Raw genomic sequence first — 21169 nt, forward strand, 5'->3', positions numbered from 1 at the left:
CATCATTGCAATAACTATACGCCTTGACCAATCAAGTATGTATGCCCGATCAAAGCAAATTTGTGGTCGGTCATAACACCAGTTGGTCAGTCAATGACAGATTACTGACCGTTATATTCCACTATAGTTTGTTTGTTGCCCAAACGGTTCTTGTTAATACTTATCTCCAAACACAAACTTCCCTCATCATTACGTTCTCCTTATATTGTCTATAAATTACTGATCAACTACAGTCTGCCTATCTGTCTGTTTGTTGTCTGTCTTCCCCTTTCTGTTTATCATCAAAGTGATAACACAATAGTGTGATAAAAAACATTACTATATACAAGTAGCTATGACATGACACATACACACACAAACTGTTATTTCATTTGTATCATTTTCTTTCTGGAGCCATGCAATGATTCTTAATCTTACTTCTTAAATTAATGCCTGGTACGCACACAAACTTTACATCAAATCTCCAATATGACGCTATAAACTGATTAAAGCAAATCTATAAGTTAGCCACCATGTAGTAAAATAGAAACTTACATCACTAAGAGCTGGTCTGTGTGTAGCAACAACTGTCATGAAACTACAACAAGTCAGTAATAGTTTACCTGTCCCGTACAGAAAACAATGATTCACTTAACATGCTAAGGCAAATGTCTTGCAAGATAAAAGTCGCAAACGTTAGTACCGTAAATAAGTGCTTTCACTTTAGTTTGGTTTTAAGTACCGGTAATAGTCATGCATTGGAAAAGATCTATCTCCAGAAACGCTGAACAAACAAAGACCAGCAGCTAATGTCTTCTCCAGCAAGTTGTGGTTGTCAAAGACCTTGTTGTCTACAAGAAATAACAAATAGTTGTCTCTTACAACTCAACACCACCACTTGTGATCTAAAATACCTCTTAACTGAGGATGAACTCCCGTTGCAAGAGCAATACCATCATATTGATTATCAAATACTGTATTATTTTCAATAACACCTCCTACACATATATTACAACAACAAGATGCAGTTCACAAATTCAAACATGCAACTTGATGTCACCATACCAGCCTCATTAATAACTTCAACACCAAATGTGCCACAAGAGTAGATGCGATTGCCTTTTATGATTGGCTTGCTGCCAGAATTAATCAAAACACCTACAAAAAGGAAGACTTCAGCAATATTCAGTGTGGAACAACTGGCTCATTATAAAGATACAGTATAATTCATTGCAAATTTGAACTTTGATTTAGAGCAGGGAGTAATAAAATTGCTCAGTCAGTGCATGATAATGTAGATAGACCACTAGCTGACAAATGTTGTAATGTATATAATCTTTAACACATGACAGTATGTTACCTATCGTAGCATTGCAGAATATGTCATTGTCTTCAATAAGGCCTTGTCCACTCTCAAATACACACAGTCCACACTCGTAGCCATGATGGATCTTGTTTCTTCTCAAAGTCGGGGCACTTTCCTTCTTGATCCAAACACCAGCAAGAGCATTTTCAAAAACCTCATTGTCTTCAATAAGACCTTGACCTGTTAGACAAACATCATTGTAAGACCAGTAACTAAGAGCACAGCTAATTAATCAAACCTTCGTTGTAGATGAGAATGCCGCCATTGCTACCACCCCAAATTTTGTTATTTTTAACATGAGGATTACTTTGACTTCTAAAAAATGACAAAAACAAGACACATATACCATCACCGCACACAAATTACATTGAATGTCCCATGATGCAGCACCAAGTCTCCTACTTGGCATGCTCTCTTACAACGATGTACAGCACAATTTGACAATGCATACAATTTGAAGCACTTACAACAAAAACTGTACAGTACATTGTAAACATACAAAATCCACTTCATGTATAAAGTGGAAATTTGGTGAAAAGACAGCTAGTTTCTTTCTAGTCAAAGTAATTTCTTTTTGACTAGGGATGACAGCGCTAAAACGAAGACAACAAATGTCTTGAAACAAGAAATGTTTTGAAACAGCAAAAAAGTTTGTCACTGACTTCTTTGACAATGCTAAACATAATTAGATGTTGCCATTAGTGGCACCCTTCAACTAATTGCACCATGTCTACACAACTGGTCTAACTAAATAGATCGCTAAGAAGTCCTAATGAGATGCTAAAGTACTATTACTAACTTTATTCTATTAATTAAATTTGCATCTAATGATCTGTAATCGCCTAGTCACGATCTTTCAAATAGTGTAAATTTTACCCGTCTACGCTCTCGTGTTCCCAAGATCCGGTTTTCCCCCACGGTTCAAGAAATTTGTGGCAAATTTGTCACTATCATCACCCATAATATGCTGTCAATAGTACAAAGTGTTAAAACAGTAGTAAAATAAACAAAAAGTGGCACTAATACATACTTATTGTTCTCCAATCTATTTAAAGATCACATTAAGAAATGCTTTCCTGAAGTTTAGCTTGTTCAGTAATGCATGTGCCAAGCCTTATGTGTATATACTACAAGAAAATAGAGTGTGTTTCTTTACCAAACCAACAATTCTACTTGATTGACAAACAACAGAGACAAACGAGTGAGACTATATACAAAGAGGTTTGCACAGCACCTATTGCCTGAATGTTTGGAGTACCAAGAAACTATAGCAAACTAGACTCGTGCCCAGTCCTCCTCTGCGCTAGGTTGCTACAGCATGTGCAATAGCTGTCACGTGCGTGTGTATAGGTCCATTTTGGTTCCATGAGTGTGGTCCGCCTAAGCGCGAAGGAGGACAGGTAACATATATCATCACGTGACAAACATGTTTGTAACGTGACTGAAGTGGTGTGACATGATTGATAGATACTACTGCTACTTATCATAATAGTTTCTGTAAGAGGGCATTAGTAATGCAGAATCACACAATTAGGAAGGTTAAGTACATAGCAACTAAAACACCACTAAAACATCAGGTACCGATTACTCGGTGATGTCATCAAGGTCCATGAGAGTTCAACTAAAGAAAGACTTTTGAGAAGATTGGTCTCAGTCACAAATGTGCATTCATGTGTGCTCACGCCGTAATGAGCCACATACATGAAGATAAATCCTTTCTTTTTCAAAAGGATGCGACAGGTCCTGATCCCTACATCTGCTGAAGCACAGTGCTCAGACGTCCTTGTTATTTGCGTCTAGCAGATTTCATTGAACCACTCTCAAGCTGCTATCAGTCACGTCGAGGTAGCTCGAGGTTTTCCGGAAGCTCTCCACAGGATTGAACATGCCATCAGAACTTACGTCTAGTACATACAGTACAGTCTCTGCTGGAGTTCTTGCAAACTCTACTGACGCTCCAGACTTGTAAAATCACCCGTCGCCTTCTGCCGGTAGTGAGGTACATATACACATTAGCTTTTAGTTTGAACAAGAGGTTTGGGCGTGCAGAGTGCAGCGTGCCTGTCTTTGACCTCTAAAAGTCACAAGCAAAAATCAACACGATTCAAATCTTTCCGTTCAAGAAAGTGGAACATCATCACCTCCAGCAAAACAGCTGTCTTAAGAGTTCACACGAAGACGTCAACGAATTGGTAGTTGTCCGAGATGGAAGATTTACGGCAGTCAGACTGCTGTTCTATTGATCGAGGGAATGTTTCATAGAATATTTACACTGCTTCTTAGATTTCCGCTTTGTAGAACAAAATTTACGCTTTGCAGAACAAAATTTACGCTTTGTAGAACAAAATTTACGCTTTGTAGAAAAAGTTTTTAGGCTCTGGGGTAATCTACCACCACCTGTGTCATTTAGCAGAGTCTTCGTAAACTATTAGAAATCCCAGCTGAGACCAGTGAACCGGGCTAAATAACTTGACTAGACTCAAAACGTGTCACGTGATGAGATATGGTACGTACTAGTCCTCCTTTGTGCTTAAGTCAAACAGACAAGTGACACCACAGAGACCTATACACATGTGACAGCTAGTGCACGTTGTGTAGCAGCCTAGCACGATGGGGAACTGGGAACGAGTCTAATAGCAAACAGGATGTCACAAAACACAAAGGATGTCACAAAACAAGCAAGATTTCCAACTGCATACTAGAATAAAAAACGTTTCTCTGAAAAAGAAATAGATGTAGGGATTGCATAAAAGTAATAGAAACAAGATTTAGATAATACGAAACAAAGCCAGACATCATTAATGAACCCTTCCAACTCACTAAAGATAAAATGTAGAGAATGTGTTGAAAGTATTCAATAATGACGTCTTGGTTCATATTATCTAATCATGTTTCTATTACTTTTTATACAATTCCTACATCTATTTCTTTCTTCAGAGAAAAGTTTTGTATTCTAGTTTGGTAGGTTTTAGGAGTGCGAAGGCACAACCTACTCCAGTGGTTGTGCCTTCGCACTCCCCTGGAGTAGGTTGAACAAAGATTCTATAGCCTAATAAAAATACACATTTCCTACATCATACTTGGTATACCTGTATAGTCACATATCTCGAGCATGTGGAGTTTTAGGTTTACAGTGCAAAATATGCAAAGAGCTATGCAGTGCTTGTGTATAGGTTTGAATCAGACGTTACATTTAGTTGTAATTCCACTAGTAAATAAAGCTGTGTTCTACTCGCTTCAGAGCTACGAGCATATATGTGCATGTAGATTTGTGTGTGTGCACGTGCGTTGCGGCTAGCAGCTGACTTGGCCGTTACAGTCCATGTGGTTCAAGTAACCAAGGTGTGACTGCTATTTCCCCCTTGGTTTTGCAAGCTAAGGCGGTGGCATTTATGCACAAGAGAGAATAACAGAAAAGTTCAGTTACAAACCAAAAGTATGTCAAAACATCAAAAAACACTTCCACGTTGATATGCTGAAGTTACACAATTTGAGGCGTTTGGAAACATTTCATAATCGTTGCATCAGATCTATTGTGAGAGTCACAAGACACCAGCAGTGGCAGGAGAGGATTTCGTCACATCAGCTAGCAGAAGATTTGAGCATGAAAGAAAAAAATGTCAGACATGCTGGCAAAACATCATCTTCGTTGGCTTGGTCATGTAGCATGTATGAATGACAGTTAGAGCCCAAAACAGGTACTCTTTGGTGAGTTACATTCAAAGAGACCCTGTCACAATGCCAAGAGAAGATGGCGAGATGTAGTTCTATCAGATCTCAAGCACTGGGAAATTTTGGAGAAAGACTGGTATAAGTTATCACAGAACAGGAATACATGGAAGAAGTGTATTGATAAGGAAGCAACAAGAGTGTTGGCAACTGGAAACATACATATATCGACTATGACAGACTGCTTGTTTCAATGTCAATGTGGAAGATGTTTTCGGAGAAGAGGAGATCAAACAAGACATTCTCAATTTTGTGGTGTTAGTTATTCCTAATCAGCAAAGTACAAACTACCTTTTTTATTTCTGTTATTTGTCCGTAAAGGACACTGTTATCATTGAAAGATGGCCAGCTCAAGGTTCAAGGTTCAAGGAGTGCATGCGTGCGTGTGTGCATGTGTGTGTGTGTGTGTGTGTGTGCACGTGTGTGTGTGTGTGTGTGTGTGTGTGTGTGTGTGTGTGTGTGTGTGTGGGTGTGTGTGTGTGTGTGTGTGTGTGTGTGTGGGTGTGTGTGTGTACTGCAAAAGATTTCGATCTCATGTAAAAGGTCATTGAGGTTGGAGAAGGAATGTATGCAGATGATTTAGCTGTTAGTGCAACATCTCCTGGTTGTCTAAAACAATTTCTAGATGCATGCTTACATGATTTTAAAGTTTGTGTCCAGTGGGGTATGCGTAGACTCGTACCCAGTCTCCTCCTCGCGTGTGCTCCATGTGTTTAGCATGTGCTATTTGTTCCGCTAGAAACACGTAAAGCTCAGGCAAAGAGGAGGACTGGGTATGAGTCTAGGGTATGAGTATTAGCGTTTACACAACTAATGTTCTTGCTGTGGGCAACAAGCAAGCTCACTTTTCCATTGATGGCCATCACTTACAGAATGTTGAGAGTGTTGTTATGTGGATAGTGTCGATCACAACTCTAGATCAGGACGATGTTGAGAGGAAATTGAAAATATAATTGTTAAAGCCAGTATAACATTCAATTATGGCAGAAATGAGTCTTTCCAATAAAATTTTCTGAAGGATTTCTAAACTTGCCAGATTTGTTGTATGGCTGTGAGCTAGACTGAACAGATTTCTGAACTTCACATGTATTAGGACGATTCTTGGAGTGTCTAAATAGCATAAAATAACCAACAACAAAAATCTGGCCACAGCAAAAGAAGATCCCATAAAATTGAAAATTCAAAGACAATGACTTCAGTCATTGGGACACATAAGAATGCCAAGCAACCGTCCCCAAAAACAGATTCTACGCAGCAAACTCAATCATAAAGGTCCAGCTCACAGTACTCGACAACACTGAGTTGATGTAGTTCAGAAAGACTTAAAAATCATTCTACTTCAGAAGATCCACACAGTCGCCCAGCTTGGCAATCTATTCTGCAAGGCCTAAACTCATAGTGGGTATGGCTGAAATTCAGGTTCAGATGTGTGTGTGTCCGTGTGTGTGTGTGTGTGTGTGTGTGTGTGTGTGTGTGTGTGTGTGTGTGTGTGTGTGTGTGTGTGTGTGTGTGTGTGTGTGTATGTACAAACAGCACATGAGGTCGCACAGTGAGCACGAAGGAAGGCTTGGCTCGAGAGGCTAATGTGTACATACCATTGGAACACGTTAGGGTACGACATGACAACCTCTAGACCACTTGAAAACGCAAGATTCGTTAAGTTAGATAGACATGACTATCATGAGATGCCAGTTTCAAGAGCGTCAGCTTCTTCTTCCTCATCATTGTCGGCTAGGTGTCACTGAATGCTACACGCAAACGCAATTTTGCGCACGTGCACGTGACCAAGCATGTGTACACGCGTGCTGAGAGTTTTGAACAAAAGCTCGGCTTTTACATGCGACTAGCTTGTACACAGTATGAGGTCTTCAATTTGCGGCTTATATGTGAGGTCGATGTTTATACACAACAATACAGTAGCTCTAGACAACTTGTTTTGTGTGAAAAATTCTATTGCGGCTACACCTCTAGATCATAACAAATGTCATTCCTATAGAATTGCGACGTCGACATTTCGTGATGAAAGCAAGCCAATTTCTTTTGCCTTCTGCTTGGAGGTGTTGGTGTTCTAACTACGGCAAGAAGAGGTATATCACGTTTGCAATTGCATTCAACATCACTTCTGCGCACTTATTTTGCGTTTGTTCGTGCCATTCAAAATGTGATTCTTGCCTAACTGTAAGCAGGAAAATTACTTCAGGTTTTTCAACCATGAGACGTGTCGAGAACTTTTGACGCCTTGTCTTACGTGTACCTAGCTTCCTGTAACGTAAATAGGGTAGCAGCAGTTACTGTTTGTTATTTGAACGTAAGTAAGGTAGCAGGTTCAAATCCATTTTAAAAATCCTTTTTCTTAAATGTTTCTTTTTTCTATCATCAAAAGAATACAGATCGGTTTATTCTACGTCGTTTCCCAAAGTTTCATGTAGCAGTATTCCAAGTACAACATTCAAAACCACTTCAATTATGCCAAATCAGACTAGCTCTACAAAAATTTTCTAAATTCAACCATTCTCATTTCATGTCAGTGTGCAGAAGTCGTTGCATCAAACTCCCAATTCGAAAGCAACTGTTGCCATTTTAGTAGAGAAGACAATCTGCACTAAAAGCCATCTTTCTTGTAATTCTGCTAAAGTCATAACTACGCTGCACTATAGATATAATAAACCCCATTCAGAGTACCAGGTAAGATGCATCTACTTGATACCTGCCAATAGCTAGTACATCCAATGCTCACCTAATCTGTACACCTGAGTACTTGTGATTGTAAATTTCATTGTCCTCCAACACACCACCCCCTTTGTCATAGAAGTACACACCGACCTGCTTTCCATTGTGTATTCTATTTCTTCTCAACAATGGCTGACTTCCTTCAACAAACGTCAGTAACACTACTAAAGCAAACACTAGCTACTGTACATGTAATTTGTATTACCAGTGGTAACCCATACTCCTGCTAATGTGTTGCCATAGATCTCATTTTCCTCAACTGTTCCCATGCCTCCATCATGAATGTAAATACCCCCATGACATCCATTATGGATCTTATTTCTGCGAACAAGTGGATTGCTGCCTGAGCGTATCTGAACGCCAGCCAATGTGTTCCCTACGAGGTACAAACCAAGTTAGTACAAGTTAGCATCTAGTTTCATCCTAGTTGCTCATACTACATTTTTGCTTGCCTCTGAGCCAGTAAATTCAAGTCTAATTCAAGGAAATCTGTTTAAGAAGTAGGAAGAAATTGATCTACTAAAATGTGGTATCGTCTTCTTTAAAGTAGGGTTACCTATTGTGTTTTCTGGCATATAGAATCATATGGTCACAATGCAATTAATATAGGCAAGGTAAAGAAACAAATTAAGAAAAAATAATGCTCACTACAATTAACACAACCACTAGCATGAAACTAAGTTAGATGTAACTTTAAATCTACTGCATTTCTTTCACCTGCTGTTTCAATAATTAATGTACTAGTTATTTCTTATTGTACAACCATGGTCATGTGGTACCCATGTGCCATTTCTTCTGTTACATTGCTGGGAGACTGTTGAAATATGAGAATACCCAAACATAGCTCTAAATGCAACAATGCTATAAACTAACCCTCAAATTAGTCATAACATGTTAGCTAATCAAGTATTCAAATCATTCACTACAGATCTTACTTAACTAATTCTTATTCTCAAAAACAAAACGATCTAAATAATTTTACTGCAAAGATTCCACATTAATAATCTTGGATTAGCATTAAGATTAGGGTTTGGGTAAACCTTGAAACTCTTTCAGATGTTGGTTGACAAGAAAAAGAGTAATGTAACCCTTCAAGACCCTTTCAGGTGTTAATTAGTAAGGAGAGAGAGAAACTTTTAGTGTGTTTAGTTTTAGCCTCAAAAGTAGTTCTGTTACAGTCCTTTGCTTGTATAACTGTGTCTATAGTCTTCAACTGGTTTAACAAGTACTTCAGAACATTCTACTTCTGTTGTAGTGCTACCATGCAGCTTTGAAAATGCTTAATGTAGTGTATACCTTGATATGTGGCATTAAATGATTTTCATACAGTACCGGCAATAAGTAAGCTGACAGCGATACGATACGATACGATACGATACGATACGATAGGATACGATACGATAGGATACGATAGGATACGACACGATACGATACGATACGATACGATACGATACGATAGGATAGGATACGATACGATACGATACGATACGATAGGATACGATACGATAGGATACGATAGGATACGACACGATACGATACGATACGATACGATACGATAGGATAGGATACGATACGATACGATACGATATGATAGGATACGATAGGATAGGATATCATACGATACGATAAAAGATACCATGTAGGATAGGATAAGATAAAAGATGACACCATACAATTAAGATAAGATACCAGATGGTACGATATATGATACGCAATACGATATACAATACGCTAAGATACGCAATACGATACGATACGCAATACTATACGATACGATACAATACAATACGCATACGATAAAAATGTTAGGTTACTTATTGCCGGTACTGTACTTAGATAAACAGACAGAAAAACAGACATACAGACAAACAGACATACAGCCAGACAGACAAATAAACAGACAAAAAGATTGTTTTATTCCTCAATAAACACTATTACATGATCTAGTCACAAGACGGTAACAGTTGTAGAATTTCTAAATCAATGAACATAATGCTGAATGCCTCCGTCATATATAAGAAGTCCTCTAATCTACACTGTTAATTAATGAATCAACTTAGACACTTTTCTATTGATCACTATTGCATTGCATCTCTGTATACTCACTGATAGCTGACATCTCCTCCTGTCCTGGAAATCAGCTTCATTGTTTCAACCCATCAAATCTCAGGACTTCTTCCATACCTGGTCCAAATATTCCTCTGCCATAAGTTCCCAGAAACCATAGTGTTAAAAAACAAGGACATGTACAGGTTGATCATGATCCATATTGTGATATTTGATGAATATATTTCTTGTCTTTTCTCAACTCCCTTTTCTTGGCTGAATATCCTGATTCTACTGCAACACATTTTACTGTGTCAACACTCAAAGGACGGCCCATCAACACATACAATTCAATGCTGAAGTAGCTGTTGGAAGTGTCAAATGCTACAATGCCTAGTCGGTTTTCAGAGTTTGAGTAACTGCTTCTAATTTGTACCTCCTTCAGACCTTCGCTATACGTAGAGATCAAACCATTATGTTAACACACTGAGGTCCCTTCAAACACGCAAGTTAGTAAAGACAGAAAGACAGATGTTTCTGCAGGTTTTTAGTTTGATAGAGGTTATGTGCTATTGGAATCGACAGTAGAGTTGCTTATTTGTGCTGTATGTAGATTTCAATGTTGTATAATAGACTTGGCCTTGAATGTCAATGCTGTAAAAACTGCAGGAAATATATCATTGTAGTACTTCTCAATCGCTGAAACATGCTCACAAGTACCAGGTTCACAACATATTGCTGCTTCAGCAGGAACTGATACTACATCAAGCAATTAATCTTCCCACCAATTCAGAATATCTTATCAACTGTTCCTCATTAACTTGATACCAGGCCAGATGTTTGCCTTTTTTCATTGTCTTCTCATTCATAATAATCTTCTGCTTCCAATCAAAAGTAATAAACAATGTCACCAATAGGTGATCTAAATTCCAAACTTCACTATCAATGACATTCATGTTATAATTTGAAGACATAATATCCTGAGTCACAATTGCATAGTCAATCCTTGATGAAGACTTGTAGTCTGCAGAGAACCACATATCCTGACTTACACTAAGGTTGTTTCCACACACACACATTCCATAATCATACATGAATGTCCAAAGAGCCTTACTAAATCGAGTAGATCTGGTTTTCCATAAATCCACATTAAAATCCTTGATACAAAGACAGCTTTTAAAGTTGACTGACGATAATATACTGTCTAGGTCTCCTAATTGCTCCATGAAAATCGTCAAATTATTTGAGATCACCGTAGTCAACAGGCATGTACACTGCCACTATTAACCTTTTGCCTCCATAAGAAATAACTGCTGCAGCTATTCTATCACTTCCTGAATCAATTGATACCATCTCATGCATATGTTTGTGCCACAGAAGTGCCACACCTCCAAACGGTCTCCCAGTGTAAATTCTATTCTTTTCAACTTAAACACACATCAGCATCAACTTGGTCGATAAATTCAAACTCTGCAGGATTAAGCCAGTGTTCTTGAATAGCAAGAATATCTGAACTCCTAAATGATGCCTTAACATCTTCTATAGAACACTTAAAAATCTCTACAATTATAATTATTAATCGTTAGTACAGGATTCCCAGTCACAGAGCCAATGCCTCCATACTTTCTAGCTCCATTTACCATGTTTATACTACTAGTCATCAATGTCATCATACCGTGAAGAATAAGCTCGGCTTCAGTACCCATGACCGTACCTTTATGCCTTTAGGCCAAACATCAGCATTCAAAAGAATTTCCCTCTTATCCAATGGAATTCGTACTCAGGCACTAACAAAATTATAGATTTTAGAGTTCAATATCCTGCAGACGAACATTTGTGCATCATTCTCCCGCAAAAATGTCTCAATCTCTCTTTAGTAATATCTTCACCAAGATATCCGAGATATATACTCCAAGAATCTATAGGTCTACTAGTAGCAACTCTGATCCTATGGTGTTCTGAACCACTCTGATCTCTATTTCCACATAGAGTTTTGATCTTTCTCCTACGAAGACTGTCAACTAATGTCCATTCACCATAATTATTCTCACCACTTTTAAATTAACTTCTTGCTGCCCAGTTCAGCATATCCGTTGTTACTGAGGCCATCATCCTTACCAACCAACCTCTTCAGCGTTCTTCTCTGCTCTTCTTCTTTATCAGTATTCTGAACTGACTTTGTCTTGATGGCCTTTGCATAACTATGGGGCTTTCTGTTAAATTTCTAGTCTTCCCATTTGTCATCTGTTTCTAGATCCATCTTTGTTTCTCTTCCTTTTACACCAGTCTCCTTTCTTCTTCTTTTTATTACTTTCCATACAAATTTCTTCATATGAGGTTTTCACCTCATTAATTTTCTCATGTACCACTTCTACTTCCCTTGACAAGCTCTTGATTACTCCACTAAACTCCTTGGTCATTTCCTCACACACTTTTTCTATTGCTACTGCTGCACCATCACATTTTTCAATTTCAGCATCCTCTTTAATACCCTTCATCACCAATTCCAGTGCAGTTGATAAGTTGATTAGCACTTTGGCATAAACTAAACTGTCATCTATCTCCTCCATACGAATATGGGGAAACCTATTAATTTCAATGGCAACAAATCGTGGCAGTACAACATTCATCTGGTCTGTTCATCATCACAGTAGATGGGTTAGTGACAAACTTGATAAAAAAATAGAATTGCATAAAACTAAATATTTTAGGCTTAGAATTTATGGTTTTAGATAAGTAAAACATGCTGTTTTAAAATTTTAAATTAGTGTCAATTTTATCTCTAGATAGAATAACAAATATGTTGCATTAATTGATATTTCTCTATCAATGCATTGAATATGCTTCTATGAATTTGAATTTATACTTATAGAGATTCAAAGTCAAACATAGCCAAAATATTTTTGATTGTAAACTATAACCAGAGAACGTCTAAAAATATTTTGAGAAAGTGATGGGTATATGTAGGGTTTTCAACTTTTTGTATATGTACTTATTTCATTTATGCTCATTACCTACATCACCTCTAATTACACACCCAGAGTACTGTCACGCATGACGGCAGCGCAAATGTAAAGACTATTATGCACACAACTGCTGCAAGCAATCTAGGTTAAAAGAGATGAGCATGAATGAAATAAGTGCATACTCATCCCTACATAACCATCATTTTTCAAAAACACTATACTTGTTTTATTCACTTTTTAGTTAGGTAGATGAAGTAGTAGTACGTACTACTGCTGTGCACTCTCTGATAGCATCGACCAAAGGAGCAAGTACAGTCTGGTCAACAATTATCTCGGAATTAGCTGCCACTCCCCTCAGAGAACAACAACAATATCCTCGACATGCCCATACGATAACTTCATTAACTTGATTCTTTCTGACATCCACAAGCTTCAATTGCCATTGTGACAGCAATGTCGTGATTCAATAGGTTTAGTGTCCGACGTTTTATCGTATCTTATGTGCAGAAGATCACACTAAGTGCCAAAGTCCCATTCGAACAAATTTTTCTGAATGGGATTTCAACATTTACGACCGATACAGAGCTGTTTCATAGTACAGAATGACTCCCTTCAATTGTAAAAAAAGTGCCATTGCAATTTCAACATCGGCAATGGAACAGGAACATAACCATCAAGATGTGCGAGTACGGTCTGATTAACTGGGCTAACAAACATTGATTTGCTTTGCTGATGCCCAAAAACTTTTTAGGTTGTTCCATAAAACAGCACAGACAATATTTAGGGTTAGTAGCTAGACAACACCTAACGTCGAAATCTTACCAAGACAAATTCGTCTTGGGCTTTTTGCAGTACAGTACAAGACGTTTCTGAAAATGACTAGACTTTGCAGGCTGTGTAAGAGTGAGCGAAATGTGTATCTATTCCATTCAGAAAGTTCAACGTCTCAGCCAAAGACGAAAAACATCAAATCCCATTGGGACAAAAGATTCTTCCCAGTCCCATTTGAACAAAAGAATCCCAGTAAGAAGACGAACCCGGCTGCTATTAACAGAGGAATGACAGGGTTCTGAGTCTGTTCATGGATTTCCTCAGAATTCACCTGAGTCCGGATTTCAGTATCATGACAGACCTTGCAGGATCAGCCTATTGTTTCCCGAATCAACTGCCTCTACTAGTCTTCGTCCTGATATTGTGGTCTGGAATACAAACTTAAGAAATCCTGGTTGTTTGACCTGTCAGTACCATTCGGATCAATTTCTGAAGACACTTAAGCCCGTAAAGATCATCGCTATTCACAACTTGGCTGTGACGCCAACAAAGAGTACAAAAAAAGCTTCTTCATCTCCTGGTTGGATCAAGAGTTCTCATTTTCCCGGAAACTCGTTGATCCCTATGTATGCTGTGCAGGCCTCTCAAATGTGACCTAGATGCTCTGTTTACAGATGTCCTCTTTTCTGTCTTGTGAGACTCTTATTGTTGCTGCTCGGCAAGAAAAGACACTGCCGATTAGCTCTAGTATATTGTGTTCTAACTATTGCAAGCCAATAGGTGTATTTGGTGCTTATTGTCAAGTTTTATGTAGTTCGACTGGACTGACACAGTACAGTACTACAGGATTTTCTACTTCCGTTATTGTACTACCAGTCTTGTAGATGCTTGTTGTATTGCATCTCGTATCTCTTGATATATTACGATGTACGATCTTCATAAATAGACATAGATGTCAAAACTCAGATTTCTAGTACAACAATTATTTAAGATAAATTTCAAAAATCAAATTTTCTAGTACAACAAAACAGGTCAATTAAATGAAAACTATCCACCAGATTACCATTAATTTCTGACATAAACTACTACCCACATATTAAACACTTATCAGCAGATGATAGCAAATTTAGCCTTGACTCTGGCTAGTCCCCAGCGCTGTACCACTTCCTAGGTACACTGGTTGCAAAGTTGCTTTTAGAATGTTCGCTTTATTGGCTTGGTTTATTTGGTTTTTAGAATCCCCACTTATTGGCTTGGTTCATTTGCCCAGAAAGTTTCATTCATGGGTCTATTGCAATAAATGAACTTCACTATAGTTATCGTGTGACTACAACATCCGTCTTTACCTGTATAATGCAAGCAAGCCTGCATACTAAAAGTTCGAATACAGTGGATAGATAAATTAATATTATTTATTATACAGTTATTTATAACATAGTTAGTTATTTAGTTCTTGTTATTACTCCTTGACGAGTACTTTACAGTGTGCTAGATAATTTCGAAACCTGCTGACACTATCCATTATAAGAATTCATTGTTGCCAGTAGTAGCTATCTTGTAGTTGTATGGCAATAAAAAATAGAAAACACAGACAGACAAATATGCAAGTACACATCCATGCAGACCAAAAGTGCTCAGGCCGTTTTAGAGTACACTACTGGCTTAGTCACGTGACTTTACAAATACCAAACAATTACATTGATCTAAACAAATTGCTCACCATAAATGTCATTACTCTCTAGTAGTCCTCGCCCATTTGAAAAGATGTATACCCCACCTTGTTTGCCATTATAGATTTTATTTCCTTTCAAAGTTGGGTTACTGTCAGACGTTATCCATACACCAGCATATTGGTTACCAAATATCTGATTTTCGATAAACTGACCACGACCCTAAACAACAAGTTATCACACGTACTGTCATCCTCAGTGTACAAACAATGCCTACTGTCCAGTTTGCCACACCATCTTTATCTACTACACTTTGCCTACGCATATTACCAGCTAATAAGAATGACTGCAAACGGTCAGGCCAAGTAATGTAACAAAGTTCATACCTGCTAACACTAAGGGCGCGTTCGATTGAGCTCTTCCAGCCTCTTCCAGAAAAGTCTGGAAGAGCACGCCCCTCTTCCAACTTCTACCAGTGCAGGAGCTGGTAGAGGTTGGAAGAGGGGTGAGAAGACCCAACTCTAACGACTCTGCTGCTCGTTGGAAGAGCAAGCCCCTCTTTCAACCTCCACCAACTCCTGCACTCGCCCCTCTTCCAACCTCTACCAGCGCAGGCAGCAGTTGGTGGAGGTTGGAAGAGGGGCGTGCTCTTCCAACGAGCAGCAGAGTCGGTAGAGTTGGCTCTTTTGACTATAGCAGCAGAACTGTAGAAGTTGGAATAGAGGCGTGCACACGGAGCCTCTTCTGGAAGAGGCTGGAAGAGCCCAATCAAACGTGACCTCAATGACTCAGAAAGTAGATCCAAAATGCTAATTGCCTACCTTCCCTTTTACCTATCCCACCAGCAGAGACGTAAAGGACAAGTGATGCAAAAAACACTTAAGAAACCATACATGTGTAATAATCAACTTTGAACACAACCATGCCAGTTTTACCAAACACCTTAGCAAAAGATCCATTATGCATTCCTCCAATTTGTGACCATTTAGAACCTTTGAGCGTAGCATGGACATATGTATTTAGCAGTACGGTACCTGCCTATGTTTTATTGCTTACCAAATCATGAATGTAGACTCCTCCAGTCTTTCCATTGCATATGTTGTTCTTCAGCACAATTGGATTTGCCTCATTCTTTACTTCCACACCAGCAATCCTATTCTCGGACACAGTATTACCCTCCAGTACTCCTTGACCACGATCAAAAACAAAGAAACCAACATCACGACCTCGATAAACTTTATTTCTTCGAAAAATTGGTGCAGCTAAGTTTCTAATCCAAACACCCGCCAGTTTGTTGTTGGAGATATCATTATTGCTGTAGAGACCAGCAGCCTCGTTGTCAACGTAGATTCCAACACTCTCAGAGTCACAAACTCGACAGTTCTCCACAACAGGACAAGCGCCACTACCATGAACATAAAGACAAGCTCCACCTGACAAAAAAACAACATTTGCCAAAGTGATGCAAAAAAGCAATAGCTTAATTAGTAATACACCAGACATATGAATGAACACAAGAAAGTCAATGCTCAACCCTCATTCTTATGAAGACAACATTTTGATTGCTTGTTATGGCAGGTGTACATAGTCCTATAAGAACCTCGTCAATATGTTCTGTCATCTTGACATACATGTATTCTCTCAGCTAGTTTCCTCCAGTGTCCTGTTTGTCAACTTGCATGTAGCTAATGCAGTATCCAACCATCCATCAGTCCATCCGTCCGCCCGTCCGTTCGTCAGTCCGCTTGTCTGTCTGTCTGCAATCAATGTTGGGCAAAGCAGTATCAAATCTCACTGACAAGGTTGCTTCCTTCATCATCAGTGCTGTTCAAGGCATTTTACCACACAAAGTCAACCTATTGAAGTGGAACAAGTCGGACAACAGAGAATGCCCTCTATTTGGCACAAACATTTGGCACAAACATTCAAACTAAACGTGACACTACCAGCACCCACAACAGTGTCAATACCAATTGCAAAGACTGGAAAGAACCAATGAAAAATAATTTCCAAACAAACAGACAAACAAACTAGAGTGTCATGGTACAGATCTCACCATCTGCACTACTGGTAATGAAGCAGTCTTGAATAACAGGGCAACAATTGCTAGGAATATCTATGCAGTAGTAAGGAGGGACGTCAGCTGAATCCACCGGCAAACCACCCTAAAATGTCAAAGAACAGATCAGCAACTGCGCTACAATCACCAAAAAGACAATGCAAGCAAACCTTGACAGCCAAATTAGCAAGCACTGAGTTTCGAGATTGTGGTCTAAACTCTACAACTCTACCAGTAGATGATGTTAAAACAACATTTCCTGTCAAAATACATCAACATTATAAGAACAAAAATGTACAAAGCTGCTTAAAGCACATTCTATAAATCTGCAGATGTGACGCAGAGACAGCTAGCCATAGTTCAAGTGGGTCATGTTCAACTGTCATGTCATGATAAATTAGCACAAGGATATGTACAGGATTTGAGATTTGGAAAGATAAACTACACCAACCGAGAAAAACAGAGCTATATGCATGATTTACTCTCAAACTGCTTTAGGAAAGTTGGGCATGCTAACTAACTATACAAGCGATGTTGAAAAATAGAAACATCCACCTGATGCGAAGTGCACGGAAGGATGCCGTCGTTGTCTCACCGTGATCTCGGCGTGATTGTGAAATTCAGGCAGATATCGTCTTTATTATGCTGCCGTCTCCGGTAGTTATGATCATGGATCCGTGCACCACAGCTCGTTCACGACGTGCCTCCGTGAACCTTGGTTTTTTCACGGCATGTCACCGTGCACCTCAGACTTTCATGGCGTGTTATTAACCTGCATGACTGGATCACGGACGTGAACGTACTTAGCTCGTACAACGCGCTTTCCTTTGATTTACATGTAACCAACACGCAGAATTATCTACAAAAGAACCGTGGGACCGTTTTTGAAAAATTGAATGACACTGCCGTTGTTTCCACAGTGTTAGAAATCTACCACGTCTAGATGTTCGTATATGCATCGCTCTAGGAATGAAATTTAAGATCCATATAGAATGTGCACTATTGTACGTGTACCAGAAGCTTATGCGATAGTTGCTTATGTATTTAGTCATTTCTTTACAGACAGCATATCCTTTTGTCCGCAAGACAACTACAGTCAGGAATGCGTAGTCAATTAGCAAGTTTCAGGGCAGTTGCTAGAAGTAATTGACGCTTTTATTCCACCGCTTACCTCTAGACCAATCAAACAGCAGTAATAACATTGTTGTGCATTTTTAACTGCGCAGCGGTCATAAGTTCTTGCTCCAGCTGTCTGCATTGCAACTCTATCTAACTTCACTGCAATGGCTAGAAGATTTCGTAAAACTTTCGAGAACTTTGACAGACTACGGACATACACAGCTGAGAGAATTGGTACAAGAAGAAGAAAATCAGAAAATGGTGTTTCGGAAGATCACAATGTGTCTAGTGGTTTTTAGACTTTGAAAAACAGTTGTCGGTAGTTATACTATGTCGTATTCTAGCTTCCTTTACATTGGAATAGCCGCATTATAAGAATAATAAATGTATAAACTGCAATACAATTGCTGGCGTGTCTCTGCCGTAATCCGTTGAAATCCTGTGAATACCAGAGGGATTTACTCGTTAGTCCACTGTATACTGTACCAGTACCAATGTAATTACGAGTAGTTCCAGCCGGTGTCACACTGAAATACCTGTCGAATACACTGATGTTTTCATGACGTAATTCGCCTGGAATTACCAGCCGGTACCACGCCGTGCACTTCGCATTGGGCAGCTCTTAACAAGAAGTTTTCTGAAAAATTTCAAAGCTACTCAACATCATGATGGCATTAAAGTTTCAAAGAATCTCTATCCTTGGAAACGTTAAAATAATTCTTGAAATTTAGGTAAAGGACATCTCTTTATTGCAAATGTCCTCAGCAAATCTGCAAAACAGATTCTCACCTTTCAACTAGCTGTTGTCATAATCATTATGTTGATCTAGTACAACTCACCTATAATCCAACTCTAAGACTCTAGTGCTATCCTTCACATTACAGCATCATCACTACCTCATCTTTGAGGGGGAAAATCCTGGGATTCCAAAGTACTGCATGAATCTCAGACCCACACTCGATCAAGCACTACAATGTATCCTCACAAGTCGTCTCTCACAAATTACAAGCCATATTCACCACATTTGCAAAGTCCAAGACACTACATGGTACCATCACCCAAAAGGCCAAGGCCAGTGGAGATCGCTCTATTACGTTTTGAACCTAAACATGTTGTAAACATGTTCAGAATCTAAACACGTTTTCTAAACAATTTTAGAGTTGCATGTTCATTAAAACACACCCTATGTTTATCAAGTCCTCCAGAATCCCACTAGTCCAACTCAAAGGCAAATATAATTTTAAATATAATGCTTAGAAAAAACCAATTTAAACATTCTATACATGTGTGGTATCACATCACTATGGTATACCACTGCTTCAAATTGATTGCTTTATCTGCAACACTCACTGTACCTGCCCCAATGATTGCCACTGGTCTGTCAACAACTACGTGTTCACAATATGTTCCCGGATGGACTACTATCATTTGTCTTCCTACATATTCATCTTGCGCCAATTGTAATGGACAATTAGCAAGTGCATCATTAAGATGTTCAAAATACTAGAAAACAAGAAATACATGCATGCATACAGAGAAAAAATGCCAAATCTAATAGAACATTAACTACAAACCTGTCGTGGCAATTGATGACCACCTGACCGGACTAGGTTAGACATACCACATGACACGTGATAGCTGCCATGCTAATTAAATCACAAATATGTTAAAATCACTCTCCATACTCAAATCAATTAGACAGTAAAACATCTGCAAAAGCTAGATACCCAAACAAAGTTGATAATTAGTTTGTGGTGTTTCAGTTAAAAGTGATGCAAGCACCATTGTCAATTGACATCGTTGATCAGCTTTGTTACCCTGACGCCACAAGGTAGGGAAACCTTGATAAAACTTATTCAGTCATCAAAACAATTTGTGGCTAGCCTAATTACAGCCTGACCAAGACAATGCTGGTTATGGGTGCTGTTCATATAAGTCTGCCTCTACCAGAATACTTGTTTTAGAGTTATGTATAGTTAAAACAATGTTACCCTGTGTAAAAGCAGCATGAAGTATTTGAATATGCTGCATGTGAGTTTACCTATAGCAACGTCCTAAACTAGTGCACCATCTATCATGTAACAACATGCCATTTAAACACAGCATTTTCTCACATAGCAACACTGAGTACAAACACTGTTCATTTGCCTCATCATTACTGATTGAAATACCTCACATTATGGTTAACTGCTAATATACAAACAATTCCTTGTAAAGCCATGACAGTTACAACTAACCGACAGTAGAATCCTACATGTACACATAGCCAACAACCTCTCGATGCGGCTTCTCAATATTCAAATAAGAAAATTTCTGCTATGCCTGCCTTGTGTTTCTTCACAGTACCAATCTTAAGTTATCCTTGCTTGATAATTATTTACTTGAAATTGGCACTGAGTATGTCTATGCGTATTATTACTACAACGTGCAAATACATAATTCTAAGGTAAATAAATAACTTGCCATGGTACGAAAATGTGATTTCCAGTCAATGTCAGGATTTGCTGATGGTGAGGTGAAAGATCGAATGCTATTTTCAGAATCCGTAGAACTAATTCGTGATGGAACAGTAGGAGATGAAGGAAGTGACATGGTTGACTTTGATAAATGCTGCTCAAAGTCAAAAGCAACAGGCATCTCATACACAGCATTGAACAGCCTCCTCCTTCATAATGTATGCAACAGAAATGTCACTTTCTTCATTTCAAAATAGACACAATAACATCAATGGAAC

General features: G+C 38.7%; 2 protein-coding genes across 2 annotated transcripts in view; both read right to left on the minus strand.

The window, feature by feature from the left end:
• LOC134177530 (F-box only protein 11-like) overlaps window positions 1-21169 on the minus strand; it is a 34471-nt gene that overhangs the window by 3156 nt on the left and 10146 nt on the right. Inside the window, exons 5-18 of the mRNA XM_062644314.1 lie at window positions 20899-21100; window positions 20010-20081; window positions 19791-19938; window positions 17487-17575; window positions 17314-17422; window positions 16314-16690; window positions 15308-15479; window positions 8010-8180; window positions 7812-7944; window positions 1584-1660; window positions 1340-1525; window positions 1045-1137; window positions 894-977; window positions 722-830 (exon numbers count right to left, since the gene is read on the minus strand). Of these exons, the coding sequence (XP_062500298.1) occupies window positions 722-830; window positions 894-977; window positions 1045-1137; window positions 1340-1525; window positions 1584-1660; window positions 7812-7944; window positions 8010-8180; window positions 15308-15479; window positions 16314-16690; window positions 17314-17422; window positions 17487-17575; window positions 19791-19938; window positions 20010-20081; window positions 20899-21100 (2022 nt within the window). The remainder of the gene's footprint in view (window positions 1-721; window positions 831-893; window positions 978-1044; window positions 1138-1339; window positions 1526-1583; window positions 1661-7811; window positions 7945-8009; window positions 8181-15307; window positions 15480-16313; window positions 16691-17313; window positions 17423-17486; window positions 17576-19790; window positions 19939-20009; window positions 20082-20898; window positions 21101-21169) is intronic.
• LOC134177364 (uncharacterized) lies at window positions 11429-12531 on the minus strand. Its single transcript, XM_062644135.1, has one exon. The coding sequence runs from the start codon at window positions 12478-12480 to the stop codon at window positions 12091-12093; it is 390 nt and encodes a 129-aa protein (XP_062500119.1). The 5' UTR covers window positions 12481-12531; the 3' UTR covers window positions 11429-12090.

This window comes from Corticium candelabrum, chromosome 3 (assembly GCF_963422355.1).
Source record: "Corticium candelabrum chromosome 3, ooCorCand1.1, whole genome shotgun sequence".
Classification (NCBI taxonomy): domain Eukaryota; kingdom Metazoa; phylum Porifera; class Homoscleromorpha; order Homosclerophorida; family Plakinidae; genus Corticium; species Corticium candelabrum.

Excerpts from the sequence above, each read along its gene's own strand:
- LOC134177364 (XM_062644135.1), bottom strand. The coding sequence starts at position 12,480 with ATGAATGTTGTACTGCCACGATTTGTTGCCATTGAAATTAATAGGTTT.